This window comes from Candoia aspera, chromosome 1 (genome assembly GCF_035149785.1).
Source record: "Candoia aspera isolate rCanAsp1 chromosome 1, rCanAsp1.hap2, whole genome shotgun sequence".
NCBI classification, from domain to species: domain Eukaryota; kingdom Metazoa; phylum Chordata; class Lepidosauria; order Squamata; family Boidae; genus Candoia; species Candoia aspera.
In genome coordinates this window covers 7,630,738-7,655,105 of record NC_086153.1, presented here as the reverse complement: position 1 = coordinate 7,655,105, position 24,368 = coordinate 7,630,738, and the positions used below count along the sequence as shown (strand labels likewise).

General features: G+C 42.9%; 1 protein-coding gene across 3 annotated transcripts in view; it reads left to right on the top strand.

Moving 5' to 3' along the window:
* SYNRG (synergin gamma) overlaps window positions 1-24,368 on the top strand; it is a 69,883-nt gene that overhangs the window by 13,915 nt on the left and 31,600 nt on the right. For all 3 annotated transcript variants that reach the window (XM_063296773.1, XM_063296764.1, XM_063296761.1), the window contains 7 exons: window positions 3,515-3,592; window positions 4,261-4,457; window positions 5,309-5,557; window positions 7,505-7,641; window positions 12,155-12,255; window positions 13,201-13,263; window positions 22,191-23,132. In XM_063296773.1, the coding sequence (XP_063152843.1) occupies window positions 3,515-3,592; window positions 4,261-4,457; window positions 5,309-5,557; window positions 7,505-7,641; window positions 12,155-12,255; window positions 13,201-13,263; window positions 22,191-23,132 (1,767 nt within the window). The remainder of the gene's footprint in view (window positions 1-3,514; window positions 3,593-4,260; window positions 4,458-5,308; window positions 5,558-7,504; window positions 7,642-12,154; window positions 12,256-13,200; window positions 13,264-22,190; window positions 23,133-24,368) is intronic.

Genomic DNA, 24,368 nt, shown 5'->3' with positions numbered 1-24,368 from the left:
CGGATTCGACTGGACTTTACGTCAAGGGAAACCTTTACCTTTACTAAGCCCATTGACCACAGCGGAACTGCTGAATATGTGTTTGTAGGGAATTTTATGGTCAGATTATTTAGATTATTACAGGTTGTCCTTGCTTAACAACCACAATTGGGACCAAAATTTCAGTTGCTAAGTGAAGTGGTCATTAAGCAAATCTGACCCAATTTTATGACCTTTTTTGCGGCGGGCGTTAAACAAATCACAGCAGGTGTTAAGCAAACCATGTAGTTGTTAAGTGAATGTTGCCAAGTGCCCAAATTGTGATCATGTGACTGCGGGGACACTGTGGCGGTTGTAAGTATGAGGACTGGTCATAAGTTGGATTTTTCAGCACCGTTGTAGTCTGAACTGTCACTAAACAAATGGTTGTTAAGTGAGGACTACCTGTATTTTTAATACAAGTACCATCCTACCTTTTATGTGGAAGGCACTCAAGATGACTAAATTGAAGGCATGTGCTTATTTGGCCCCTATCGCAGGAATAATGAATATATCCTCTCCCTCTCTCTAATCCTGAATTCCAGTAGAGAAACAGTACCCCTAATAAATAGATTAGAACCAAAGGTTTGCAGAAAGAACAGCAATCCTAGCCAAGTTGTTCCGTGAAAAAAAAAATCCAAAATTTACAGTTGGGCTGTAGCCTTGTAAGGATCAATTAAAATGGCATGAAAGAATGTGCTTGCTTTTGAGTTTCAAGAGCTCTTTGTCAGGAACACCCCCTCCCCCCAAAAAAAAGAGAGGGAAGGAGAAGAGGGGGGAATTTTAAAGCTGTGTCTATACTAGGTCATGCTGTTGACTAAATTTTAACAGAATCTTCAGGCCCTGAATCTGAGTTTTGACAAATACAGAGCAGCATTAAGTTGACATCAAGACCGTCCCCAAACTTGCTGGGAAGCAAGTGAAAAGCGAAGGACAGCCTCCCCCCACCCACTGCCCCTCCAAAACACTCTGAGAATACAAAGTGTCTTTGGTCTATATTTTTCAAGGCATTTGCAAAACAGACTCCTGACTTGATAGAGAGTAAAGAAAGAAACATTAGCATTTTCAGATCAGAAAAGCCAGAAAGTATTCGAGTAATTTAAGAGTGTTCTAGTAGACAGAAATCAGTCAGTTCAAATTTGCATAGTTGGAATAGTTAGATTATTCTCCTTTACAATCCTTGACCTTCAGAATGTAAAAAATCCTGTTAATTTTTTTTTTCAAGGACAATATATCTCTCCTCCTCCCTTTTCTTCTCCTGCTGAGTTCTGGATACGCTCAGTAGTTGCAGAATATTGTGAGTCAGGCAGAAAGAAAATGTTAAAAGAGGCTGATGGGCCCTGAGTCTGCACCAGTCCTGCTTATTTGTAGGGCGGTTGGTGCATTTGTGTTTTCGTTTTGCCTGTGGGATTAAGGAATGGGGTGAAGCTCCCGACTGAAGTGACTCGGCAAGTCCATCTAATCCCTCCTTTTATTTATCCAGGCCATTTCTTAGAAGACAAGCCTTTGCCGCCTTGTGGGATGAGTGAATTTGGGCAGACTCAAATCAAACGTAAGGTGCCAGAGGCTGAGCTCAGCGCTGCGGCTTCGGCTGTAAACAGCACTGATCCCAAGTTAGCAGCCTGTGGCAGGAAGTCCCTAGGGGCCCTCCCCAAGGGAACCCCCTTTCCAGAGGCAAACAAGGCTTCAGAACAAAACCTGCCAGTTGAAGAGGGCGGTGAGCAAATCTGTTGTTTTCAGCAAGGTGTATGCTGCTTCACTGTTCTGACCTCGTAATGTGAATGCTGGATGATTTTGCTCTGAATCCCTGCTTGAATAATAACAATGAAGCATCTTTTATCCTGACTTAACACATAATATTGGCAAGATCTGTCAGTAATGTAAAAACTCAAATTTAACCAGCTTTTTGCGTAAACTTTGAGCCTGTCGTCTTTTTTAAGTAAAATGTTAATCATGCATGGTGCTGCTTCCTCTTCCTCTTCTTCCTCCTCTTCTTTTCGGTTCTTGCTGTCACTTACCTTGCCCAGGGAGAATTGGTCCTCAGTTGCTATGAGCAACTTTCTCCAACATGGCACTTTCCAGATGTGCTAGGACTACCACTCCCAGAATTCCAGCCCTCTGGCTTTTTGCAGGCCCAGTTTATCCAGCGGGTGCCAGGTTGGTGGAGTTGGCCTAACAATGGTGCAGGTTTGAAGGAAGCAGGTGTTATAGTTGATAAAAGGGAAGACTTCATCTTGCAGTGTGTAATTTATGACCAGAAGTCACATGTCACTGCTGTTGGAAAGGTCACCGAGTGCTACTAACTGGCATTAGGATCTCCAGTGGTGTATAAGAAACTCTTTCTTTCAGCCTTTATCTTTAATACATCTAAGGCTGCTGTCTTCCTACCTGTCTTCTGCCTAAAGGGCTGCTCAGTTTTAAAGATTTAAAAGACTAAGAATTGACAGGAACTTGATGCTGCCCATTAGCATTAGCAGCAGTTGGGCAGCAGGCTTAACCACCAGCAGAGCCATCACCTAATTACATATTGCAAGTTATTCATTGTATATCTGTTTTGACGGTCTTTTCACCTGCACCTATACAGTATGTCAGCATTAGCACATGCAGAGCTTATGCCATTCAGGGTCCTCTTGTTCTCTTTGATCATGCGTAAGCTGCTAACCTAAATATATCTCAGCGTCAAATCCTATTTAAGCACATTTACAAAATGTTCTGATTTGGCAGTGGTATTTCTGCCTGCTTTAGTTATCGGGCAGCACTTGGACTGCTGAATGGATTTTTTTCTTGTTGTTTGATAACAATGGCAATAGGCTTCAAAAGGTTGCGTTGGAATTCAGTGAACCAGCTATTTAATGAGTATACAAACTAACAAAGTCACTTGAATTATTTCTAGAAGTGCACTTGGAATGGACTCCATAAAATTGGAATGGTTTTTCCAGTTTGGAATGTTATACTGTATCAAAATAACAGTGAAGTGCCATAATATTATCTTTGTGATGGACTTTATAGCCATTGGCCTGTGCATGCGTTCAGTTGTTTTCCACCTTCCAGCTCTGATATGGTAGTTGCCGGCTTTGGATGTGAAACCACTTCAGTACCATTTGTTATTTGAACCTTAACCTTTTAAAGTTAGTTCCTCCAACAGAGATGTCTGCGAGATGCGCAGATGATTTTATAAGCAATTAATTAAACAGATGATTATCAGACATTCAGTAAATAAATCCGGCTCTGCAGAGTCTTTCCTCTACCTTGGGAGTGTTTTGCAGAAAGTTACAGCTGTTGCCACTTGCTCCAGAGCGCTGATTTGAATGCAGAAAGTGGATTTCCTTCTTTACTTGTTTACTTTACTTCCTTCTTGAACCAACCACTTTTTATTTATTTAACTGTCTTTGGAGAGCTGGTTCCTTCTATGAAATACTCTGATAGAAGTGTCTCAGATAAGTCGTTTGCTTTAGCTATTTTCTAAATATATGTCTCTCTTTGTGTGTGTCTTTAGGCGTTGGGGTTTTTCCTTCACAGGATCCAATCCACCAAATGATGCCTCCGTGGATTTACAGTGATAATTTAGTTCCAGGTAATAATTAATAAAATGGTGACAGTGAAGATTCAGGCAGGAAATTTCATTTTAGTGTTATTATCAGCTCACTTCCATTTTGTTGCTTACACATGTTGACAAAGTACCGTGCTAAATTTTGATCAGACAACGCTGAATTTTAAGATGGATCCTGTTGCCAAGGATGCCATTTTAGAAGGATTAAAAAAAAAATTTAAAGCCAGTTTGGTGTAATGGTTAAGGTATCAGGCTAGAAACCGGGAGACCGTGAGTTCTAGTGCTGCCTTAGGCACAAAGCCAGCTGGGTGACCTTGGGCCAGCCACTCTCTCCCAGCCCTAGGAAGCAGGCAATGGCAAACCACTTCCGAAAAACCCTGCCAAGAAAACTGCAGGGACTTGTCCAGGCAGTTACTAGGTGTCAGAACTGACACACACACACACACACACACACACACACACACACATGCAGACACACAATAGCAGCTGTCCTTTCAGAAGCGGGTAGTGACATTTGCCTAAAAGGCAAATTCCCTCCACATTTAATGAAAGTGCCCTCTTGGGAGCCGTTGACCTTGGATGCCTGAATTCATAATCTTTGCCAGCAATTCAGATTAATGCTTGTTGGCAGAAAAGGCACAGTGCTTGAATTTGCAGTATTCAGTCTCTTGGACCAACTGTTTCCTTCACAGACCTTTATAAGAAGATTCTAGAAACCACCATGACGCCATCCGGGATAGATACTGGCAAACTCTATCCAGTTCTGATGTCGTCTGGGCTTCCCAGAGAAACTCTTGGGCAAATCTGGGCCTTAGCCAATCGCACCACTCCAGGGAAGCTGACAAAAGAAGAACTCTACGCCGTTTTAGCTATGATCGCGCTAACTCAGGTAGGGTCAGAGGCGACCCCTCTTCTAGGGCTTGCCCATCTCGGGTAATGTTACGTGCAAATACCCATAGCATTTGTATTCAGTCAAGATTACCCAGAATTTCCCCATGGAAAATAAGAGTATAATGGAGATACTAAAACTTTGTAATTTTATACCTGGTAAAAAGATTGGGGACAGGCTTTGCAGAGAAAAAGATGAGCATGCAAGCACCTCAGTGATGAAACATAGTGGTATCATTTTCATTGTGGATCAAAATAAGCTTAAGTTTCTTTACAACCAGGTTTTGCAGGTGGGTTTCATAAATTAGAACAGGCATCCTGCGTAGCAGCGAATAGCAGTTAAGGTTGGTAAAGGGAAGTGAACCCCGAACACAGAACAGAGAGAATTGGGGGAAAACGGCTAGATGCTATTCAGAGCTTCCCTTCTCAGGATCATGGCTCAGAATCAGAAGGGTTAATAATTTGCACCAGTTGAGAGAATGGCTTTAACATCTTCTGAAAGAAATCTGGGGCATGGATCAAGGTTGGCAAGCTATTAGAGGGGTGCAAAGTTTTCTAAGTTTGAAATGCTCCAAAGTGAAAACAGGTTTTGAGGGTTGGCCAGGGAATTCTGGGAGTTGAAGTCCACCCATCTTAAAGTAGCCACAGTTGAGAAACACTGAATCAATCAATTAGTGCGTGAAACTCACTGGCGGGCAAAAAACATACTGCAATAAACTAACCAAGCTGGTTCATGCAACACATGGAGCCAAAACTAAAGTTATCCCCAGCTAAGTTTTACACAGTGTGCAAATGCTTTAACTGGGTTGTGTGAACACTCTATTTCCTTTTCTGTTGTTTTTCCTCACACAGAGAGGAGTTCCAGCCATAAGCCCTGAAGGTTTAAACCAATTTCCCTCTGCCCCCATTCCTACCTTAAGTGGGCTTCAGATGGCCATCCCGGTCACAGTGAGCCAACAGCCTTTGATGCCTCCTGGGCCACCAGTTTCCATGCCTCTTAGTATAGGACCAGCAGTGGTGGGGACCAACATGGCAGCACCAGTGGGTGGAGCCACCACACAGGTTTCCAGCAGTTTCATGCAACCTTTCCCTGCAAACCAGGTTAGTGCTGATATATTCCCCATCATAAGGTATCCTTAGTCTTAGCTTAAGGCAGCTTGTTCTGTTTGCTTTTTATTTTAAGCCATGGAATTCAAGCATCTGTATGAACATATTATCTAGACCAATTATTTTAGAGGAGCTGGTTAAAAGAAAGGGAGACAGACTTGTGTAGAAAAGGACGTGCCTTTCTCTTCTTCAGTACAGGTAGTCCTCAACTTATGATTACAATTGGGACCAGAACTTTGGTTGCTAAGCAGTGCGGTCATTAAGTGAGGCATCACGTGACTGTGCCAAATTTTACAACCTTTTGGCTGCAGTCATTAAGTGAATCTGGCTTCCCCCATTGATTTTGCATGTCAGAAGCTGGCTGGGAAGGTCACAAATGGCAATCACATGACCCCAGGACACTGCAACCGTTGTAAATACATGCTGGTTGCCAAGCACCCAGATTTTGATCACATGACTGTGGGGATGCTGCAACAGTTGTAAGTGCAAGGACCAATCACAAGTCACTTTTTGGCACTGTCATAACTTCGAACAGTCACTAAACAAATGGTCGTAAGTCAAAACCTGTATGACAATATTGTGTGCTATAGAGTACGATTTCTCAAATTGTGTTCTGTGGAACCTCTAGGGTTCTTTTTTGCCTCTTGTTCATGGGTTCCTGGAATTTTTTTGTAACTAACAGGTTCCGCAGCCTGAAAAAGATTGAAAAGCTCTGCTGTAAAGTATATAGACACATAATATCAGCCACCTTGGGTACTTCTGCAAACAGAAAATCAGGGTATAAAGTTTTAAATGCTGGTCATTACCTTTAAAGCCCTAAATGGCCCAGCATCAGGCTGTAACAGGCAGCACCTTGAACTGAATCTGTCCATCCAGTCTGGCCATTGAAAGAAAGCCTGCTGAAAAATCCCTCCCTCATTGAGGGTCATAAGAGTGGGAGAAATGGCAGTAGCTCCCACCTTGTGGAGTACTATTCCTTCCCCCCTCCCCCGCCCACGAAGTACATGCAGCCCCCACCTCGCCGCAATTCTGCAAACAAGCTAAAGCTGTTTTATTTCAACTTGCAGTCCCAGCCGACTAGCTCTCGGGGCTTATCTTGAATTTTATCTTTTTTTTTTTTTTTTTGCTTTTGTGGTTAAGTTCTATTTATGATACTGATTTGGATTTACTTATTTATTATTGTGTTTTATGATTTTGTGTGCTTCCCAGAGTCCTTTGTGAATGGGGGAGGTTATCAGTTGTGTAGGATTCATTAATTAAAAATGAAAATAAATACATCTTTTGGGGTATATGTGAGCAACAGAGCTTTCAGGCTGTATTTGGGAGAACTAAAACGCACCACTTGGCAGTTGGAAAGTTACTGAATACAATTCTATATGTTGTTTTGACCTATAAAAGCCTAAACAAGAGCTGAGGTCATGACCCTCCACATATCATTGGGCTCCAACTCCCATCAACCTCAGACAGCATGGCCAAAGGTCAGGGATGATAGGAGTTGGTGTCCAGCAACATCTGAGGGTTTCAGATCTTCTGCTCCTGTAGAACAAACTGAAATTCCTGGGAAATCCGGATCACATAAACCTGTGTAGTTGTTGAGCGTGACCTCAGAGTCCCTATTCCAACTGAAGCAGGAGACAACCAGAGATGGGATCTTCTATTTTGCTTTGTGTAATTTGTTTTTCAGTATCTGGAAAGGACCTTTTACTTTTCAGGTTTTATAGGTTTTTATTTTAAACTTTAATAATTCAGTGCAGAATTTCTGGCTGCTTCGTACTGTTTTATTGTATATTTATATTGAAGCAAGGTAGCACAAACCATGCCAGTGAAATAGAAAACCATTAACACAGAATATATAAGTAAAAGAATAGGGCTCTTTTCCTCCAAAAGCAGGCATATGCGGTTCTCCACCTGGAAAAAGCTCTCATGTCTCCTACAATCTAGGTTGCAAAAGCAGACGATGACGACTTCCAGGAATTCCAGGATGCTTCTAAGTCGGGGGGACTTGATGATACCTTTACAGATTTTCAAGGGGAAGCACCTGGATCAAACAAAACGTTGGCAGCCCAGCAGCAGAGCAGGTAGAGAATCTGACACTCTCATGTAACTATCAGTTTTTGTAAAACACTTCTTAGTAAAGTAGAGAAGATGCAGACCAGGTCAGTGTTTCTCAGCCTCAGCACCTTTAGGCTGTGTGGACTCCAACTCCCGGAATTCTGGGAGTTGGAGTCCACACAGCTTAACATTGCCAAGCTTGAGAAATACCAGACTAGGTTACCATTCTTAGTTGCACTAGTGCAGTGTGCGGTATTCTCAACTAATGGTAAGGGTGGTAGCAGTCAGTTTTGGACATGTTGGCCAGTATGCCACAAGCACAGCTAAATCAGATTTATCCCAAGCATGCTTATGTGGTTTTATGCAAGCTAGGATCCCTAATTTACAGACTGCCTTGCAAACTAATCTACTGTTGCCTGCATTCCACCATTTACATATGAGGTGCACGCGGTGTACTAATGCACACTCAGAACCCAGGTGATTATCGGTGAATGTTAAATTGATTGTATGATGCAACAAGGAGGGCGGAAACCCAGGTGACCTGGGATGAGGCAGGTCATGTGATGTCTGCATGATTCTCTGCTCCGGTCTTAACTCCTTTAGAGCAGGTGCATGTCCAGGTCCAGAGGTTAGAGATACAGAAGTGCTGCATTTGTCTTGAAATGAGAGTAGCATGTATTCTTTTATATTTACTGAAGGCTGGGACAGACACTCTTTTGGAGACTGGGAGAGGAGTTTTTAAAACCGTTGCTGATACGGGCGTACAGTAGGCCAAGCAGTTAAGTTTCCTTCTGCTGCTGCCCAAGCCAAGGCTTCCACCCTTGATTTAGTTGTTCTCTGTCCAAGAAAATTGGAAGCTGTGCCTACGTTTTGTGGCAATGTTTGGAGGCTTAGTGGGCTCAGGAAGAGGGTCCACAAGTTGCCTGTGGACCATAGGTTACATACCCTTGCTCTAAACCCACAGTTTCCTCAACTGTTGGAGGTTTGGAGAACAGCGTGACAGCCACGTCCACTGATGGAGCACTAAAAAGACGAGTGTCCCCTGCAGCAAAATGTTGCATCGCAGAGCGATTCTGCACATTTTCCGGGGATTCTTTTCCTCGCTTCAAGTTTCCTTTTGTTTTTTCCAGTATGCTTTCAATGTTCGGTAACCACTATATGTGCAGTGTATAATGATTCATACAACCAACTTAATATTTGCATCAAGTCACCTAAACAGGTGATTTCCGATATATATATATGTGTGCGCGTGTGTGAGTGTGAGTGTTTTATAATTGTCTTAGGGTTTCTTTTCTTCTTCTGCAAACCTTGGGGGTTTTCCAATCCTTCTTAAGTATTCTTCCTCTTGGGCCAAATCTATGTTAGTGAAGTTGCAGCTGGGATTTTCTGTATTTCTCTGGATGCTTGGTGGTGGTAGGAACAGCTCAGAAAGCTGCCAGCTTAGAGCAACTGTGGTCAGAGGGATTCTGCAGGCCGTAAAAATGATCCTTCAGAGTTGCGTGCAGCCATCTTGGATAGTGCCAAGCCTAATTTGAGGACTCCGGAAGCTTTCCCAAAAGGACTTTTGCTAAGTCCAGAACGTAAAACGTCGCAGCCCTGCGTTGCGTTTTACTTGCTTCATTTCACCTCTCTCCTATCCTACTTTTCCTCCTTTGTCATTCTCAGGGTAGCTAACAAAGCCGAGCAAAACGACACGCAGATAAATAATTCAGCGACCCAGCAGAATAAGAACAGCATCTAAAGCAGCATTAAAAACAACAGCGCTACACTGGAGGCGTTAAAGGGATTTAAAAGGCCTGGGGAAGTAAAACCAAGGAAGAAATAAAAACTCTTTCCCTGCTGTCTAATAATGCTTGACGCGAACGCCGCGTGTTCATCTCTAAGCTTAGTAAGAAGCTGATGCGGATGATTTTAAAACCCCAATAACATTATCGTCACCATTATCGTCATCGGCATTATCGGGAGTCGTGTTGTGTGTTGATCTGAATGGCAGTCTAAATCGAACGGGTCGGCACGTTTGTCAGATTTGGGGAAGAAGGTTTTCATCTGGAGCCGGTTCTAATCAGTCTCCTTCTCGGGAATAATATCATCGTTTAGTCTAGCAAGATTAATTGCTTAAACGGCTTTTGTTCGGGACTGCTGCAGCGGAGGCTTGATCGGTGATTAACTGTTTGATCCATTATAAAAATATCCTGTTTAGAGGCCCAGCATGGAATTGAGCCACGCTTCCATAAATGCTCCCTTTTGGAATTGTGCAACTTTTCCCCCATTATCAAGCTTCACAGATTGCTGTTAGCATGCATCCAGAAACTATTTGACTTACCAATAAAAGAGAATATTTGACTTGTACAAGCCTTGCAAGCTGCTGATAAGGAGTTTTGAAACAGCACTAGGAAGATCCTTGTTTCTGATTCCTGTTTTTTAAAAGGAATAGTAAATCAGATGCTTCCGGGAGTTCAGATGTTTGCTTGTCTTTACATTGAATGGCTGGGACTTGGGGTGAAAAAAGTTGCTCAGTTTAATGATCAGGGTACTGTGTGGAGCTGTCAGGAGAGAGAGAAGAAGTGGAGGGAAAGGGAAATCACCGTGCTTTTGCTCTGTGAAGAGTTACAAACACAGGTTTAGGAGAATTCTGTACACCTCTGCATAACCAGTTACATCTGAACTGGGAATTGTGGACTTGTTTCATCTCTTAGTCAGCCAGATTAATCAGTCTTAAAAAGCGTCAAAGGGCAAGGAGTTCAGCTTGAAAGAAGGCACAATTCATTGGACTGCAGATCTTTAAAAATGTATTTTTTAATGAAAAAAAGTGAAATCTGTAGGTAGCCAGGCCCATCTAAGCCAAAACATTTCTTCTTAATTGCATAGGAAGGCAGTGCCGATTTTACAGCAGTGGCTGTTCTGTCTGTGCGAACGTGAGCAGGTTTCGTCTTTTATTTTTAAAGACACCCTCCTCTTTTAGAATGATGGTTTTTCAATATATCTAGATGCATGTGGATTTGAAACAACTCAGGATTCATGATCTAAGATTTCTTTAGCTGGTGACAACTCTAATTTGCAGTTCCCTCCACAAAAGCTAAACAGGTAGCATGCAAAATTATGCTTTATTTTGATTCTTTCCTGCAGAACTGGAGTTTGTTTTTTGGAATCCACATACCTTGTCACATGTAAATTTGCCTTTTTCACATTTCCACGTTTCCTGTACATGGGGAAAGGTTAAGGGACTTCTGCGTTTGTCCCTTGCGCTCCTTAGCGGAGCGGAGTAAGCCTCGCTCAGATTCATGCATTAGCCTGATGATAGAACCAGAGGTTCAAAACCTAGAGATCAGAAAGAGCCAGCCTCGTTAAAGAAGAGGTACATGTTTCTAATTTATCCAGTTTAAAAGTGAGCCCCCAAAGCATATTCCTGTTCTCCCTTATTAAATGGAGATGTGATCATCAGAAGCAGCCAAAGGGGGAAAAATGGGTGTGGAGAAAAGAGAAAACAAGTGCATGAGGGAAAGGGGGGGGGGAACAAAACAGAATACAGAGATGAAAGAAATATTGAATGGAAAGGAAAGATGCATCAAAGGAGGAGGATGGATTTTCTCTAAGGAAGGTATATAAATGAAGTAGTATGGCTTCTAGAATTTTTTTCAACCCCTGAAAAATAGCTCTGCTCTAAGCCACGTGAATGTGAAAGAAGTGAGAGAGGAGCTTAGAATGGAGCAGTCAGCAACACAGGAGCCATTACCAAGCTACCTCCCCCATAAAAATTCATCGGGGGAATGTTTCTGTCTCCTGGTTGTTGTTTTTTTCTCTGCAGCCCCCAGCTGGATCTGCTCTGTTTTCACACTTGGTATTTATTGGTTTCTCCCTCCATGGCAAACCTGGTTGTATTGTGTCCTGTTTTGGGAGGGTTGTCAAGTGTGGGTCAGGCAGACGGTCCTGGGAGCATTTGCATGATTTCTTTCCAGCGTTCTGTGGGGTGAGAAAGAATAAGTCTTTCCCCACAAAAAGAAAAAAGTGGGGGAAGAGGAATGTGGCGGGGGAAAGGGATGCCAGAAGTGGCTCCTGCCGTGTTCTACCTACAGGAGACCCCTGCCCCCAAAGCAGAAGACCCCTTTGTGCCCTTTCCCCTAACTCAGATGCAGCTCTGTACCTCCCTGCGTGGTATGATGCAGGATCCAGTCCCTCTTCAAAAATTAAAATATACCATTCAAGAAAAGGGCCATATATTTGGGACAGAATGTTTGTAGGTGGCAAACTGATTTTCCACGTTCTATATCACTTATTCTGAAAATATTTTTGGAGAGTGTTTAACATAAAGGTTGGCAGGCGCTGGACATATTTGTTCTATGTGGCTTTCTTCATTCCGATATATGCCTGAAATATCCACATCCCATATTTCACTCTAAGTAGGGCTGCGTTCAGGCATGACCAGAACTGATCTTGATCATGATTTTTCCCAATTAATTTTTTTTGCCCCATGTCTGTCCTAATAGCTAACATCCCTCCTCTTCCAACTATGCTCTGACTTCTCTTCTTTCTTTTCTTTAGTGCTCCTTCAATGCTGATACCCCTTTCGGGCCCCAAGATGACATCTGCTGTGGATAAATACGCTGTTTTTAAAGGGATTGCATCGGACAAGCCTGCTGAAGGTACAGCTCCACTTGGAGATTTTAAAAAAAGTCACATTTATAAATGTACTTTTCTCTTCCGCTTTCCTTACAACTGGGTTGAACCAAACTGTCAGGCTTCTCTTGACAACTAGGACTGCGAACAGGCACAAGCAAGCATTCAAAGACACAAATCTCTGATAATTAAAAAAAAAAGCCAATCAAGCCCTTAGGAAAGAATAATATCAGTGACTGCTAGAAACAGACCGAGCATAAATGAGTTTTTAAGCCATCTTAGATGGATCAGTCCAAACAGCTCTCATAAGCAGTAGAAACAAGATGATCGAGCTGGAATATCGAGGTGCCAGCCCCACAAGGTAGACCTGACCAGGAAATCAACTCCACAGGAAGGCTAAAATCCTAACTCTAAGACACACTGAACCGGAGCAATAGCAAATACGTTACCAGTTTCACAAGCTTGCCTATGGGTATTCCCAGGATTCTTTTGGTTCCCATCCCCTACTCTGTCATCACCTGAAATGTATCACTTGCAGCACTGATTCACTTTATCCCATGGCAAAGAACCACAGAACTGGAAGATTTCTTAGAGGCCAGAAGATTTCATCTAGTCCAACCCCCTGTTGAGCGCAGGACGCATATGACCTCCAGCAAAATTGAACTTGCCACTTCAAGTGGGAGCCTGTTCTTCTGGCCGCCAGCTCACACTCTCAGGAAGTTCTAAGTTCAGTCCAACCTGAACCTCCTTTCATCTAGTTTTAACCTCTTGGTTCTGCTTCTGCCCTCTACAGCGTTAGAGACTGAATCCAGTCCCATATAGATGATGCAAATAGAAACGCCCAGTGGGGTATCGGGGCCAGGTGATTCCTCGTGCAGGAAAGCCTTCCAATATTGGCCGCCGGCTAGTACAGAACAGTAGCTTTGTGGCTATCGAAACTTTAACTACATTTTTTTTAATGTGCACCATAGATTATGGAGATAAATACAGTGCTTTTCGGGAACTGGAGCAGCCATCTGAAAGTAAATCCATAGGTAAGTTTCATCCAACGCAGAGTCTTCAAGACCAATCTTCCTTGGGCTTTCTAGTGGTCTTTGTCATTGGTTAAATTTGTGTCTGTTGGAGATCCTAGAATACAAAGGGTTTCTTTAGAGGTATGCCTTTCAACAAGAGCAGTGTTTGTGGAGCTTCTGAAGGCACCTTTACTTAGTCATTTAAAGTATTTATATTCCAGCCTAGAGAAGCTCCTAGAATATCCTGCAGGTCAAAAAACTGTTCCCACATGCTGGCTGGGGAATTCTGGGAGTTGAAGTCCACACATCTTGAAGTTGCCAAGGTTGAGAAACACTGAGCTGGATTTCCATCTAAGTCCTTCTCCACCCGCATTATCCAAAGGTGGACTCATATCCACACAGGAGCAGAGTTTTTTTCAGTAGATGGTCCAATTTTGTAGAGTCCCTTCCCACCAGAGACTTGTCTAGCTCTAATTTGTCAATTTTGGGGGGTAAAATCCAGGCCTGGCTTCTCTTAGTGGCTTTTGCTGGTTTGAGTTAGTTGATTTTCTAATTGACTTTCACGCTTCTGAACTGATGTTTTAAATACAGTTTTCAAGTCTTGGCTGTAAATGACAATTGCATTTCTTTTTGCCAGCTGCTTTGAGTGCTTTTTAGTAAAAAAGCGGAATCAAACCTCTTGAAATAAATTTAAGAAAAAGACAGTTTGGTGTGTTTAGCTTGAGAGGTGCTGCAAACACCTCTTGATGTGACTTTCTGCTTGGTAAATGTGTGGGGGTGTTGAAGCCCCCGGTAATGACTGGTTGAGATGCCCAACGTGTACCAAGATGGCAAATGACAAGATTGTTTCTGCTGCTGATCAAGTAGATGAAATCTTACAGAGGCCAGAGAAAGGGATTCTGGTTAGAGAGAAAAAAGAAACCAGGTAGTTTACTTTTTTAAAAAAAAAAGCAAAACACCTGTCTTTCAAGTGGACTTCAGAACAAAAACAAGCTTCCAGAAGAACAAGTATAATTGTCACAATAATGCTATAAAAACAGCATCACACAAACAATAAAACAAAGAGCCAGCAACCTATAAAAATACCTAATGAGCAACAGCAACAGGTCATACAAATCAAATTGTCTTGGCCACACATTTTCCCAGTGACAGGATTTGGAAAAGACCTGCATTTAGGAAGTACATGTTAAAAACTTCATGCAGTGGGAAGAGGCAATATTCCTCCAAAAGGAGGGGTTAGGATTGCAGAGCCTTGACGAGAATAGAGACAACACAGCAAGACTGGAATAGTTAGGAAAGAGTTGGAAGGAGACAAATGGTTGATTATCTTGCATTAGCTGGCTGGAAACGTTTTAACAGATGAAAAGGTTGTCCCAGTTTAATTAAATGGCAAATACAAGCAGTCAGAATCTCAGCTGGTGGGTTCTGTCTTAGATGGAACATCTCTTTATCGTTGTTGTTATCACAGTAGGGAATATTTCATCTGAGTTTTTGCCTACTATGGTATGTCTGCATCCTCTAAAAGCGAAAGCTTAGAACCTTTAGAAGTGAGTGGGTTCAGGTACATCCTCTCAGTAGTTAGCTAATCTAAGTTAGCCTTTCAGGAGAAGGAATCTGAGAGAGGCAGGAAAAGGGGGTGGAGGAATGGGCTCGGTAAAGGAATGATATGGCCAGATGTGGTATAGGCAGTGCTGAAAGAGATCTGAAATAAATTAGCTGTGTGATTGGTTGCGGTTTCAGTTAAGCGAGTACCCAGGAACATGAATTTACAGGAGTGACTGTAGCTAACTGCTAGACAATGTGCATTGAATTCCAGCATCTCCAATGAAAAATGTTCGAGGTACTGGTGCTGGGAAAGGTCTGGAAAGATGGTAGCTGTTGAAGGCCTCTTTGGTTTAGTGGTATATCATATTAAGGCCAAAAAGATTAAGGATCAAATCTAGATTCCACTTGACTGGGAATCTCATTAGATTATTTTAGGCTGGTGATTATTTCTCAACCTAGTTCTATGTTGCTAAGTTGTGAAGAAATAATAATGTAGTGGGAAAGAAAGGTCATATACACTGCCTCAATCCCCAAGGAGATTGGATGAAGTATACCTGCAATGTATAAAAATAGATCAGTGGTACATTTCTTACTTAGCATACAAAAATCCCCGTTCAGTTCTTGTAATTCCTATTACCTGGGATTGGAAAAAAGACTGGATCTATTAGGAAAAGTTTAATTTATTTCTTTAGGACATTCATATATTGGCCTTCATAATCTGCACCAAAGGACAAGATTTCAGTACATATGAAAAATAATGAAATAGAACAAGAGAAAAACCAAGTACTGCTTTTGATTGATGAAGCAGTTTCTGGAGTCAGTAACATAGAAGAATTCTCTTCTTTCCAGAAGGTCCCCAATTTCAAAGCTCATTATCCTCAACTAAAAGGGGATGAAGTGTCCTTCCCATTATGAGACTTTGAGGAACCCCCAGAAGTCAAAATAGACAACAGTGCGACTTCTGATGAGCTTGAGCTGAGTCACTGAGGGAAAAAAGCAGTCTTTCTGTAGGGCAGAACGTGTAGGAAGATGTTGCAGGTCAGTGCCAGTTCTTTGGAATGTGCCCAAAACATTGTAGAAGGCTAATACATCCTATGGCTTAAACAGTCTCCATAACTAGAAGCAACTGCTCTTCAAACGCATTTTTTGTTGTTTGTTGTTGCAAGCTATGGAGAGACACCAAGGAGAGACCCAGCCCATCTCCATTTATTATTTGTGTAACTGCAAGAGATGAGAGGCTCTTTTTTAGCAGGTACCAAGAAAGCAAATCTGCCTAAGGTCTGTGAGGTCAGGTGGCTTGCATATTCTGAGAAAGATGTAATTTCCTTCGTCAGAATCAGTTTGTCCTGCATGGTATGGGGTTTTTTTGGGGGGGGGGTTAGAAAAAGGTTGGCAGCTATCCCATGACTAACGAACTCTGTGAGCTGGTGCAAGTTTGATGCAACCAACTTGCTTTGTATATTTTCAGTTTGGGAGAGTTGCGTTTTTAATCTTGGTTTCACAGCCTTTTTGGCTGTAACACATTCCTGCTACAGACTTAGCATAATAAACAGAAGATATTGTAGAGAGTGAGTCATATGGAGGTGTAGAATGAAATTGCAGAAATCAAGACTGCTTAGCAGATAGGCAGACAGGAAATTCAAGAACATTTTGATTTCTACCATCTGACCAGTGGATCGCACAGAAATGTAGTCCCTAGTGTCACCGTAAGCTTGCAGCATCAACATACAGCAGCACATTTATTTTCCTACCTTCACCCCCCAAAATTAGGGCTAAAATAAATTTTGAAGCCTCTGTTAGGGGCTGAAAGAGGCATGGACCCTCTTTGCCCTGCCATGCCCCTGTGCATGTTGGAGGGAGAAAAAAATACTATGAAAAAGTGAGAACCCCCTCCCACTCCCTGGGTAAGCATAAAGATGGCTTCCATGTTCGATTTCAACGTAATTATAGAAGGGTGGTAGGAGTCAAGAAACAATCTTCTCGAAAATAGTAAAACAGTATCCTCATTGACTCATAATCATTTAAAGTACAGGTTTTAGACTGTGAGTAATGTTAACATGTGTGATGGAATCTGTCCCTGAAGAGCAGGGTGATGTGATGGAGCTCGGAGAGGAGGGAGTAGAGAGCGCATTCCAAGAAGATAAACATTCCCACAGCTTGCACAGTTTGGAGAATGCGGTGGGGGGGGGGGCAAGGAAGAAAGTTAGACTAGCACTGCCCTAGATTCCCAAGCGTATTTTTCCCCTTAGCTCAGTTAAGGAACCTTTAGTCTGGCAAGATTCTGTGTATGGTAGAAACAATAAAATGAACTAGAGTTACATTTCCAACAGCATGGTTTCTTTGCCAATTTTCCTGACATCAATCTTGCCAGACTAAAGTTTCCTTAACTGAGCTAAAGGGGAAAATACTCTTGGGAATTTAGGGAGGTGCTAGTCTAACTTTCTTCCTCGCCCCCCCCCCCCGCACTCTCCAAGCTGTGGGAACAATTGTCTGCCTGGAATGCGCTCTCTACTCCCTCCTCTCCGAGCAGCATCACATCACCCCCCTCTTCAGGGACAGATTCCATCACATCATGCTAGGAATGATGGGTTTGCTAGACATCTACAGACTTGGCTCATTGAGTTCAAAAGTTTTGCAGCAATGTTGGACCCAGTCCAGTATTTCATTTTAACTGCTCAGGAGGAAGAGACAAGTTGGTTTTGAATTGTGGTTTGTTTGTTTTGTCACTTTAAACCCTTTCACCAGCTTACATTTCTAATGGAAAAGCTTGCAACCCATCTGTAAGTCAAGTTTTGCTGTGCCCATTTCTTGGTCTGGGGTACCGTCAGTTTCACAAATGACCGTCTGGAAAAGGTGATACTGGCACCACTTTTCAGGAGAGAGGCAAGGAACGGGCTTGAAATGTCCTACTTGTCACAATTTACATCTGTCTGAAAGACCGATCTGTTGATTTGCTACTGCAGCATCTGTGAAACTGACTTGATGACTGGGTGCTTTGCTCTTTTGCTTTGGTGATGGTAATTTGAATAATTTTTAAAAAACAAAGTGTGTGCTTGCCCATGGATGTGGCTGTAGCTGCATAGATGTAGACATAAAGAACAAGAAAATGCATTGCATTTTAAGTATTTTCACTGCCATTTTGGTGTTTCTGTGTCCTGCTGGTGAATGGGTTAAGCCAAATTTGAAATAAACACCCCATTTTACACTAACCATTCATATATGATTGATTTCAAGGACGTGCCATCAGATCAATGCAGAGTCTTAGTCACCACCTAGATAGCTTTTCTCCGGGATGAACTGTCCCCAGCCTGACTGTTCAGGTCTTCCTACGGTGCCCCTGTCGTCACAACAGCCGAGTCCATCCACCTTACCGCTGGATGTCCTCCTCTTCTCTTTCTTCCACCGAACATTCATACATAGATTAGCCCAAAAGGGCAAACTGGCAGACTTTGGTGCCCACGTTTCCATTAAGGCAAAAAACAGCTTACCCAGGAGGAAGACTGCACCTTCAAATTTGTCTCAGGGCCGTTTGCAAAATGTAGGTTTTCTGTTACAGGCTGGCTGTGGTGCTGTATGCACATTGTCACAGGTGGTGCTGCATGATCTTCTCCCAGCGGTAGGGTCTTTGGGTTTGTTTCCTGCTGGGGAAGGGAGTGTTGCTTTCTTCTGGAAGCAACAGGGATGTTTCTAGCCGGAGCAAACCTTCACCCTATATCTGACTCTCAGAGAGGAGCTTGCTGGCTCGATATACCTCTGAGCCTGTAGGTTTCTACTCCCTGTTCTCAGTCCAGCCCTCAAAACTCCTGTGATTACAGTTTGTGTGTAAACGAATATAAACATAGAGGAGTGAGCAACATGGGGCCCTCCAAATGTTGGGCTGCAATTCCTGTTCTCCCTTGGTTGGGACACATGGAGTAGAATTGAATAGGATCAGGAGGCTCATATCTTAATTACCTCTGCCTTGATAACTAAGGTAACTTGATCATCTGCACTGATAATGTTACCTGGTTGGGTAATGAAACACCTGCAAGCAAACAACCAAGCTCAGAGAGCACCAAGGACTCCATATCTCTGCCTTGGCTGGAGAAGGAACAGATTTCTAACAGGCTCCCACAGACGAGAAGGTGATCTCCTTCCTGGCCTGTTCTTCACCAAAACGAACGACCCTCCAGTTCAGAAATTTAACCTTACGGCTTACACGTATCACATCTTCTCAGGATAAAGCATCAGTCCCGGGGAATAAAAGTAAGGCCTTATGGAACCTGCTGTGATCTCGTTGATGTCATGTGGTAGTAAGAGATGGAGAGAAAGAATGCACATGCAGACATACTCAGACACATATGCACACCATCTTTTTAATGTAAATAAAAAATAAACTGAAATCTTATTTTTTTTAGAAGTATTTCTACTGATCTGTTAACGTGGCACAGGTGGAATATGGAAGCCTTTATAATAACGCTTAGGTAGGTTGAGTCCCCCTTTAAAATAGCCTTCCCCAACCTTCCATTTTCTAAATATGTTGGGGCTTCAACTCCTAGACTTCTTACCTAGGGCAGTGCTGCTCAACCTCAGCAACTTTAAGATGTGTGGACTTTGACTCCCAGAATTCCCCAGCATATTGGGGAATTCTTAGAGTTGTTGAGGTTGAGAAACACTGACCCAAGGAATTCTGAGAGTTGCCTTCCCAACATATCTGGAGGGTAATAACCAGGAAGGCAAGGCCTTCATTTGGAAATTATTCCTCTATTAATAAAGTTAGGTCTGTTGGTCCGTTGCAGCAGAACCAACGAAGGTTGATTTCATATATCGTGTTAAGCCTTGTTTAACTGTGTTTTTAAACAAGCTACAATTCACTAGGTTCACACACCACACTAACCCCTAAACCCTTTTTTATAAAGAGCTCAAAGAGTTATTGCATGCTGATATGGGTACTTAGGACCTTTTCTTGGCACTGAGCCAAGGCTTTTTACAGAAAATTCTCTAAGACTTTGAACTCTGCTGCGTATTTTTGTCCCAATGCAATTTTGTTCAGCAGTTTTATCTCCATGAAGTTGTAGATGTTTTGGGGGCGTTTCTTTTAGTTTTTGCTGCTTTAGCTGATTGCTGTCTTTGTTTGCATGGTTTTTAAATTTGTTTTATATGGATTTTATTGTGCTTTGATTGTATATCTCCCAGAAATGTATTAACTAAAATTAAAGACTTGACAAAATACATGAGAAAGACTCTTTCCCATATGTAATACCAACAACTCACTCCCACTGGGAAAGAAACAATTCTTAACAGAAGTTTGGCTTATGGTAGGAGTCGACCTGAGACCGTTAATCTCAATCACTCCTTGCTTCCTCCAACATTATACTTTAATTTCTCTTTTTTTTAATTAATTGCAGTTTGTGCCTTCAAAACTCAAGAAACTGTGCTTAGTTGCAACAGTGGCTTGTTTCAGACAAGCTACATTCTCACTTTCAATTTTGAAATTTGTTTCAACAAAGCACCATTGAAATTGGCCACATTTTATATTCAGATATAATACAAATATAGTAGAAAACTGTAAAACGGAGCAGAAAGTTTGTTTTCCCAATGGCTGCATTCAGGGCAGGGAAGGGGTATATGAAACCTTGGTGCATTCAGGCTTCTTATCATAAAAGAATCTTGATATAATACGACCTACTAACGAAGGTAATGGGAAAATATCAACAGTATGGATGCTTTTTCTTTACTTGAGGCTCACAAGCAGCATTGAGCAGCTTACACTCCAGATGCAGAAACTGGATTAAACATTTATACAGGGGAAAAGTGACCACCACACACAGTGCTGCATAGATACCACTTTCCAGATAAATTAAAAATCAACCTCATCCCCCAAAGGTCCTCCAGAAGAACCAGGTTTCAGCTCTTTTCTTCCCTGTTGGGGGAGGGGGTATGATATTCCAGAAGAGGGGAGGCACCCTGTGTGCAAGCTACTGACAATATAAAAAGTAGTACAGTGATTAAAATGTAGTTCTGGATGGGTGCTCTTCACTGTTAAAAGCTTTAAGGAAACCAGTTGACGTACATACTTAGTATGTAAAAGGTAATATTGGTGATGCCAGGTGAATTTACCTAGAAAGAAAATTTGGGAGCCAGCATGCCATCATGGGAAAGGTCCAGGATATGTTAAAAGGTCCATCGTCATACAAGCTTTTGAAAGCTGTGGAGCTGTTACAGTTAAAGGCAACCATTATGCTGAGAACACCAAATGGCTGTCATATTGGAATTTGAGAATCTTCCTGCAGCAAATAATGCACTCGTTCCTTTCACCATAAAGATAAGCAACCTGCACCCCTAGGACTTCATGAGGTCTCCCAAATTCTTAGGTCCCTTAGAAACCCCTTGGGTCAAAAATGTAGTTCTGTGGATTTTTTGAGATGGGAAACAGACATACCCTGCAGCCTTCTGGAAAAAGCCACCATCCCCCACCCCAAGCAGTGGCACAGGCGGTTGTGGGCACGGAACCCCTCTGCTTTGTGAACTGTCCTGATTGCCAGTAGGGTCCTGAGTGCCACAAGGTGTTCGTTATCGCAGGAAAGGCCCCATGTGGCAGAGGGCCTGATGATTATTTGAGGGAACATTTGTCCCCCATGGTTTCTGCCCATGCCATACATTCTGACAAAGTTCGGCATGCTCCCGGTCCCAGCACTTAAACAATGTCACCTGGTGAGACTGAGGAAGTGGGCTTCACCTGTCATGGCCCCTGCCCTCTGCAACACCATTCCCCCCCCCCCCTGAGATCCGTATGGCTCCCGCTGTGGTCCTGTTCAAACAAACCATTAAAATCTGGCTCTAACCCCAGGCCCGTGTTAGAGTATGTGATGTTTTGGTCTTTTGAAGGGCCCCTGGTTCATCCAAGACACTCTCTTTTTGGCAGTGTAATTCTTTGTTTTTGATCTTTTATTCTGTATTGTTGTATTCTGTCAGCTGCTCAGAATTGTGACAGAAGATTGGGGCAGTCTGTATATTCCACAAATAAGTTTAAAAGGGGGGGGGGTCAGAAGGTCCATGCATAGCTTATTACAGCCCATGTCCACAGTGGACTGCAATAATTTAATGTTAAGTGCTCTGCCTGGCTACCCAAAAGAGGGGAGGGTGCATAAATACATGCTTTATATATTTTCCCTCAGAATCAAGAGAACACTGAAATCTTTACCTCGTTTATGCTTACTGTCTTTTTGTTATGCTTTTTTTAAACATTCAGAGATGATTTACCTTGAGTCTTTGAGAAGTAAAATGGAAACCGGACAAAATAAATTAGTCTCCCCTGCCCCAAGCCATTTTGAACAGGGTGAATTCACAGATATGCTGCTAGGTTGAGACTATTAAAATGTTCAGAAATCCTGTTGACGTTGCTGTCTGTCCTCTGTTTTCAGGAGACAGCTTTGCAGATTTCAAATCCCCAGGAATGGACGACGGCTTCACTGACTTCAAAACCGCGGACAGCCTCTCTCCACTAGACCCACCAACAAAGGACAAACAGTTTCCTCCGGCCTTCTCTTCTCTTCCTATACAGTCAAAGCAACAATCTCAAGCAAAGCCTTCTCTGAATTTGGTAGACCTGGATCTGTTTTCCTCAGCCTCCCCTGGAGAGAGCCAGTCCACTCTCTTTCCAGCTGTGTACAGTTCCCCCAAACCAGCCCCTTTTGCTGCACCACCTCATGCAATATCTGCCACCACCACTCTGCCAATGCCAGGCAGCAGCTCAGCCCTGGCCAGCGACTTCGCCGACTTCAACCTGTTTGGAGGGTTGTCGAGTTGTACTTCGGCTACCACTCAGGATGAATTTGCGGACTTCATGGCTTTCAGCAACAACGCTGTCTCTCCGGAGCAGCAACTGGACAATAAATACAGTGCCCTCAAGCAAGATGCCAACTCCGTTCCCTCAGCCGGCTCCTTAGTCAGTGCCGTGAAGAACGGGCAGAGTCCTGCTTCCAACAAATATGACATCTTCAAGCAGCTGTCTCTGGACAGCCCCGGGCTGGGATTTGAGGAACTAAAAGACCATACCCCTTCATCGGTTAAGAGCGAAGACGACTTTGCTGATTTCCACTCAAGCAAGTTTTCCTCCAGCTCAGAAAAATCCCTTGTCGACAAACTGGCTGCTTTCAAGCACGCCAAGGAGGATTCGGCTTCTGTCAAGTCTCTTGACCTCCCATCCATTGGGGGCAGCAGCGTGGGCAAGGAGGATTCTGAAGATGCCCTCTCTGTCCAGTTTGACATGAAACTGGCAGATGTGGGAGGAGACCTTAAGCATGTCCTGTCTGATAGCTCTCTGGATTTACCAACCGTTGGTGGTCAACATCCACCAGCAGCAGGTGAGGAACTAGTTAGATTGCTCTGGTAACAAAGGCTAGGGGAAAGTCCCAAAGTGTTATATCATGAGCTGAATTTTCAGTATTCTGTGCTGATCCTCCAGTGGGATAAAGCCTTCTGAATCTGAATTTTTGGCTAGCTTCTAATCTCTTAATCGAGCAGTATTAGTTGGTGTCCTTCTATGTAATTTTTAGATTGGCTGGTTTTTGAGGTAGATCCTGTCCTGCACAGTATGTCCTCTTAGCAGCCCCAGGTTAGGCAAAATACTCTTCTGTTGTGTCACTAACAGTGTAAGACACTAGAACCCGTAAGAGGCTGCTTTGGGTTTAGCTAACTGGTTTGAAAGGGATCCGATCCCATTGTGTGGGCATTCCCTTTTTCCAAGGCACAGGTCTGTCCTTTGAATTTTCCTGCATTTGCAAAGATTTGTAAAATCCCAGTGTTGGAAAGAAATTACCCAGCTCAGGCTCCTAGGGACATAGGCAAGAGCTGGTAAGGGTATATCTCTCTAAGCCAGTGTTTCTCAACCTCAGCAACTTTAAGTTGTGTGGACTTCAACTCCCAGAATTCCCCAGCCAGCATGCTGGCTGGGGAATTCTGGGAGTTGAAGTCCACACAACTTAAAGTTGCTGAGGTTGAGAAACACTGCTCTTAGCTATGAGAACAGCCTCCAACTCCTTTTTCCTTTATCCCAATGAAGTGGTACCTCGACCCCAGTCGTTAAATCAATCAGAACGTCAGTGTAACGGGGACTTTAAAGGCCAGTTTAAGCTACGGTTTCAAATCAGTATGAAATCAAGTCATAGGTATTAAAGTACTGTCTAACCAGATTAAGGTAATGTGTGCTTATGGGGTCAGTCCCTGTTCATTTGGCCACAGTTGAAAATACAGCCAGTACTAACTTGAAATTCTGCCTCATGCAATTTCTGCACCATAATATCCTTTAAATAATATAGCTGCTATATCACATTTGCACAGATCATTAGATTGTCGTCCCTGTGTATTCCGGAAGAAATTAGCAATAATACTAGAAGTTCAGGCCATGGCTGTGTTTAATACTAGAAATTGTGATTCCCCTCCTCCCCCCGCGCACTATGGACGGATGGCTCTCTTGAATTCCAGGTTCATGCAGAGACACGTGATTGCTTTGTGAACCCGGAATGGTGTTATTAGTGCATTTTTTCACTCTGGTATGCAACCTGCAAAGTAGATTCCCAATGCTGGCATTGAAATATTCA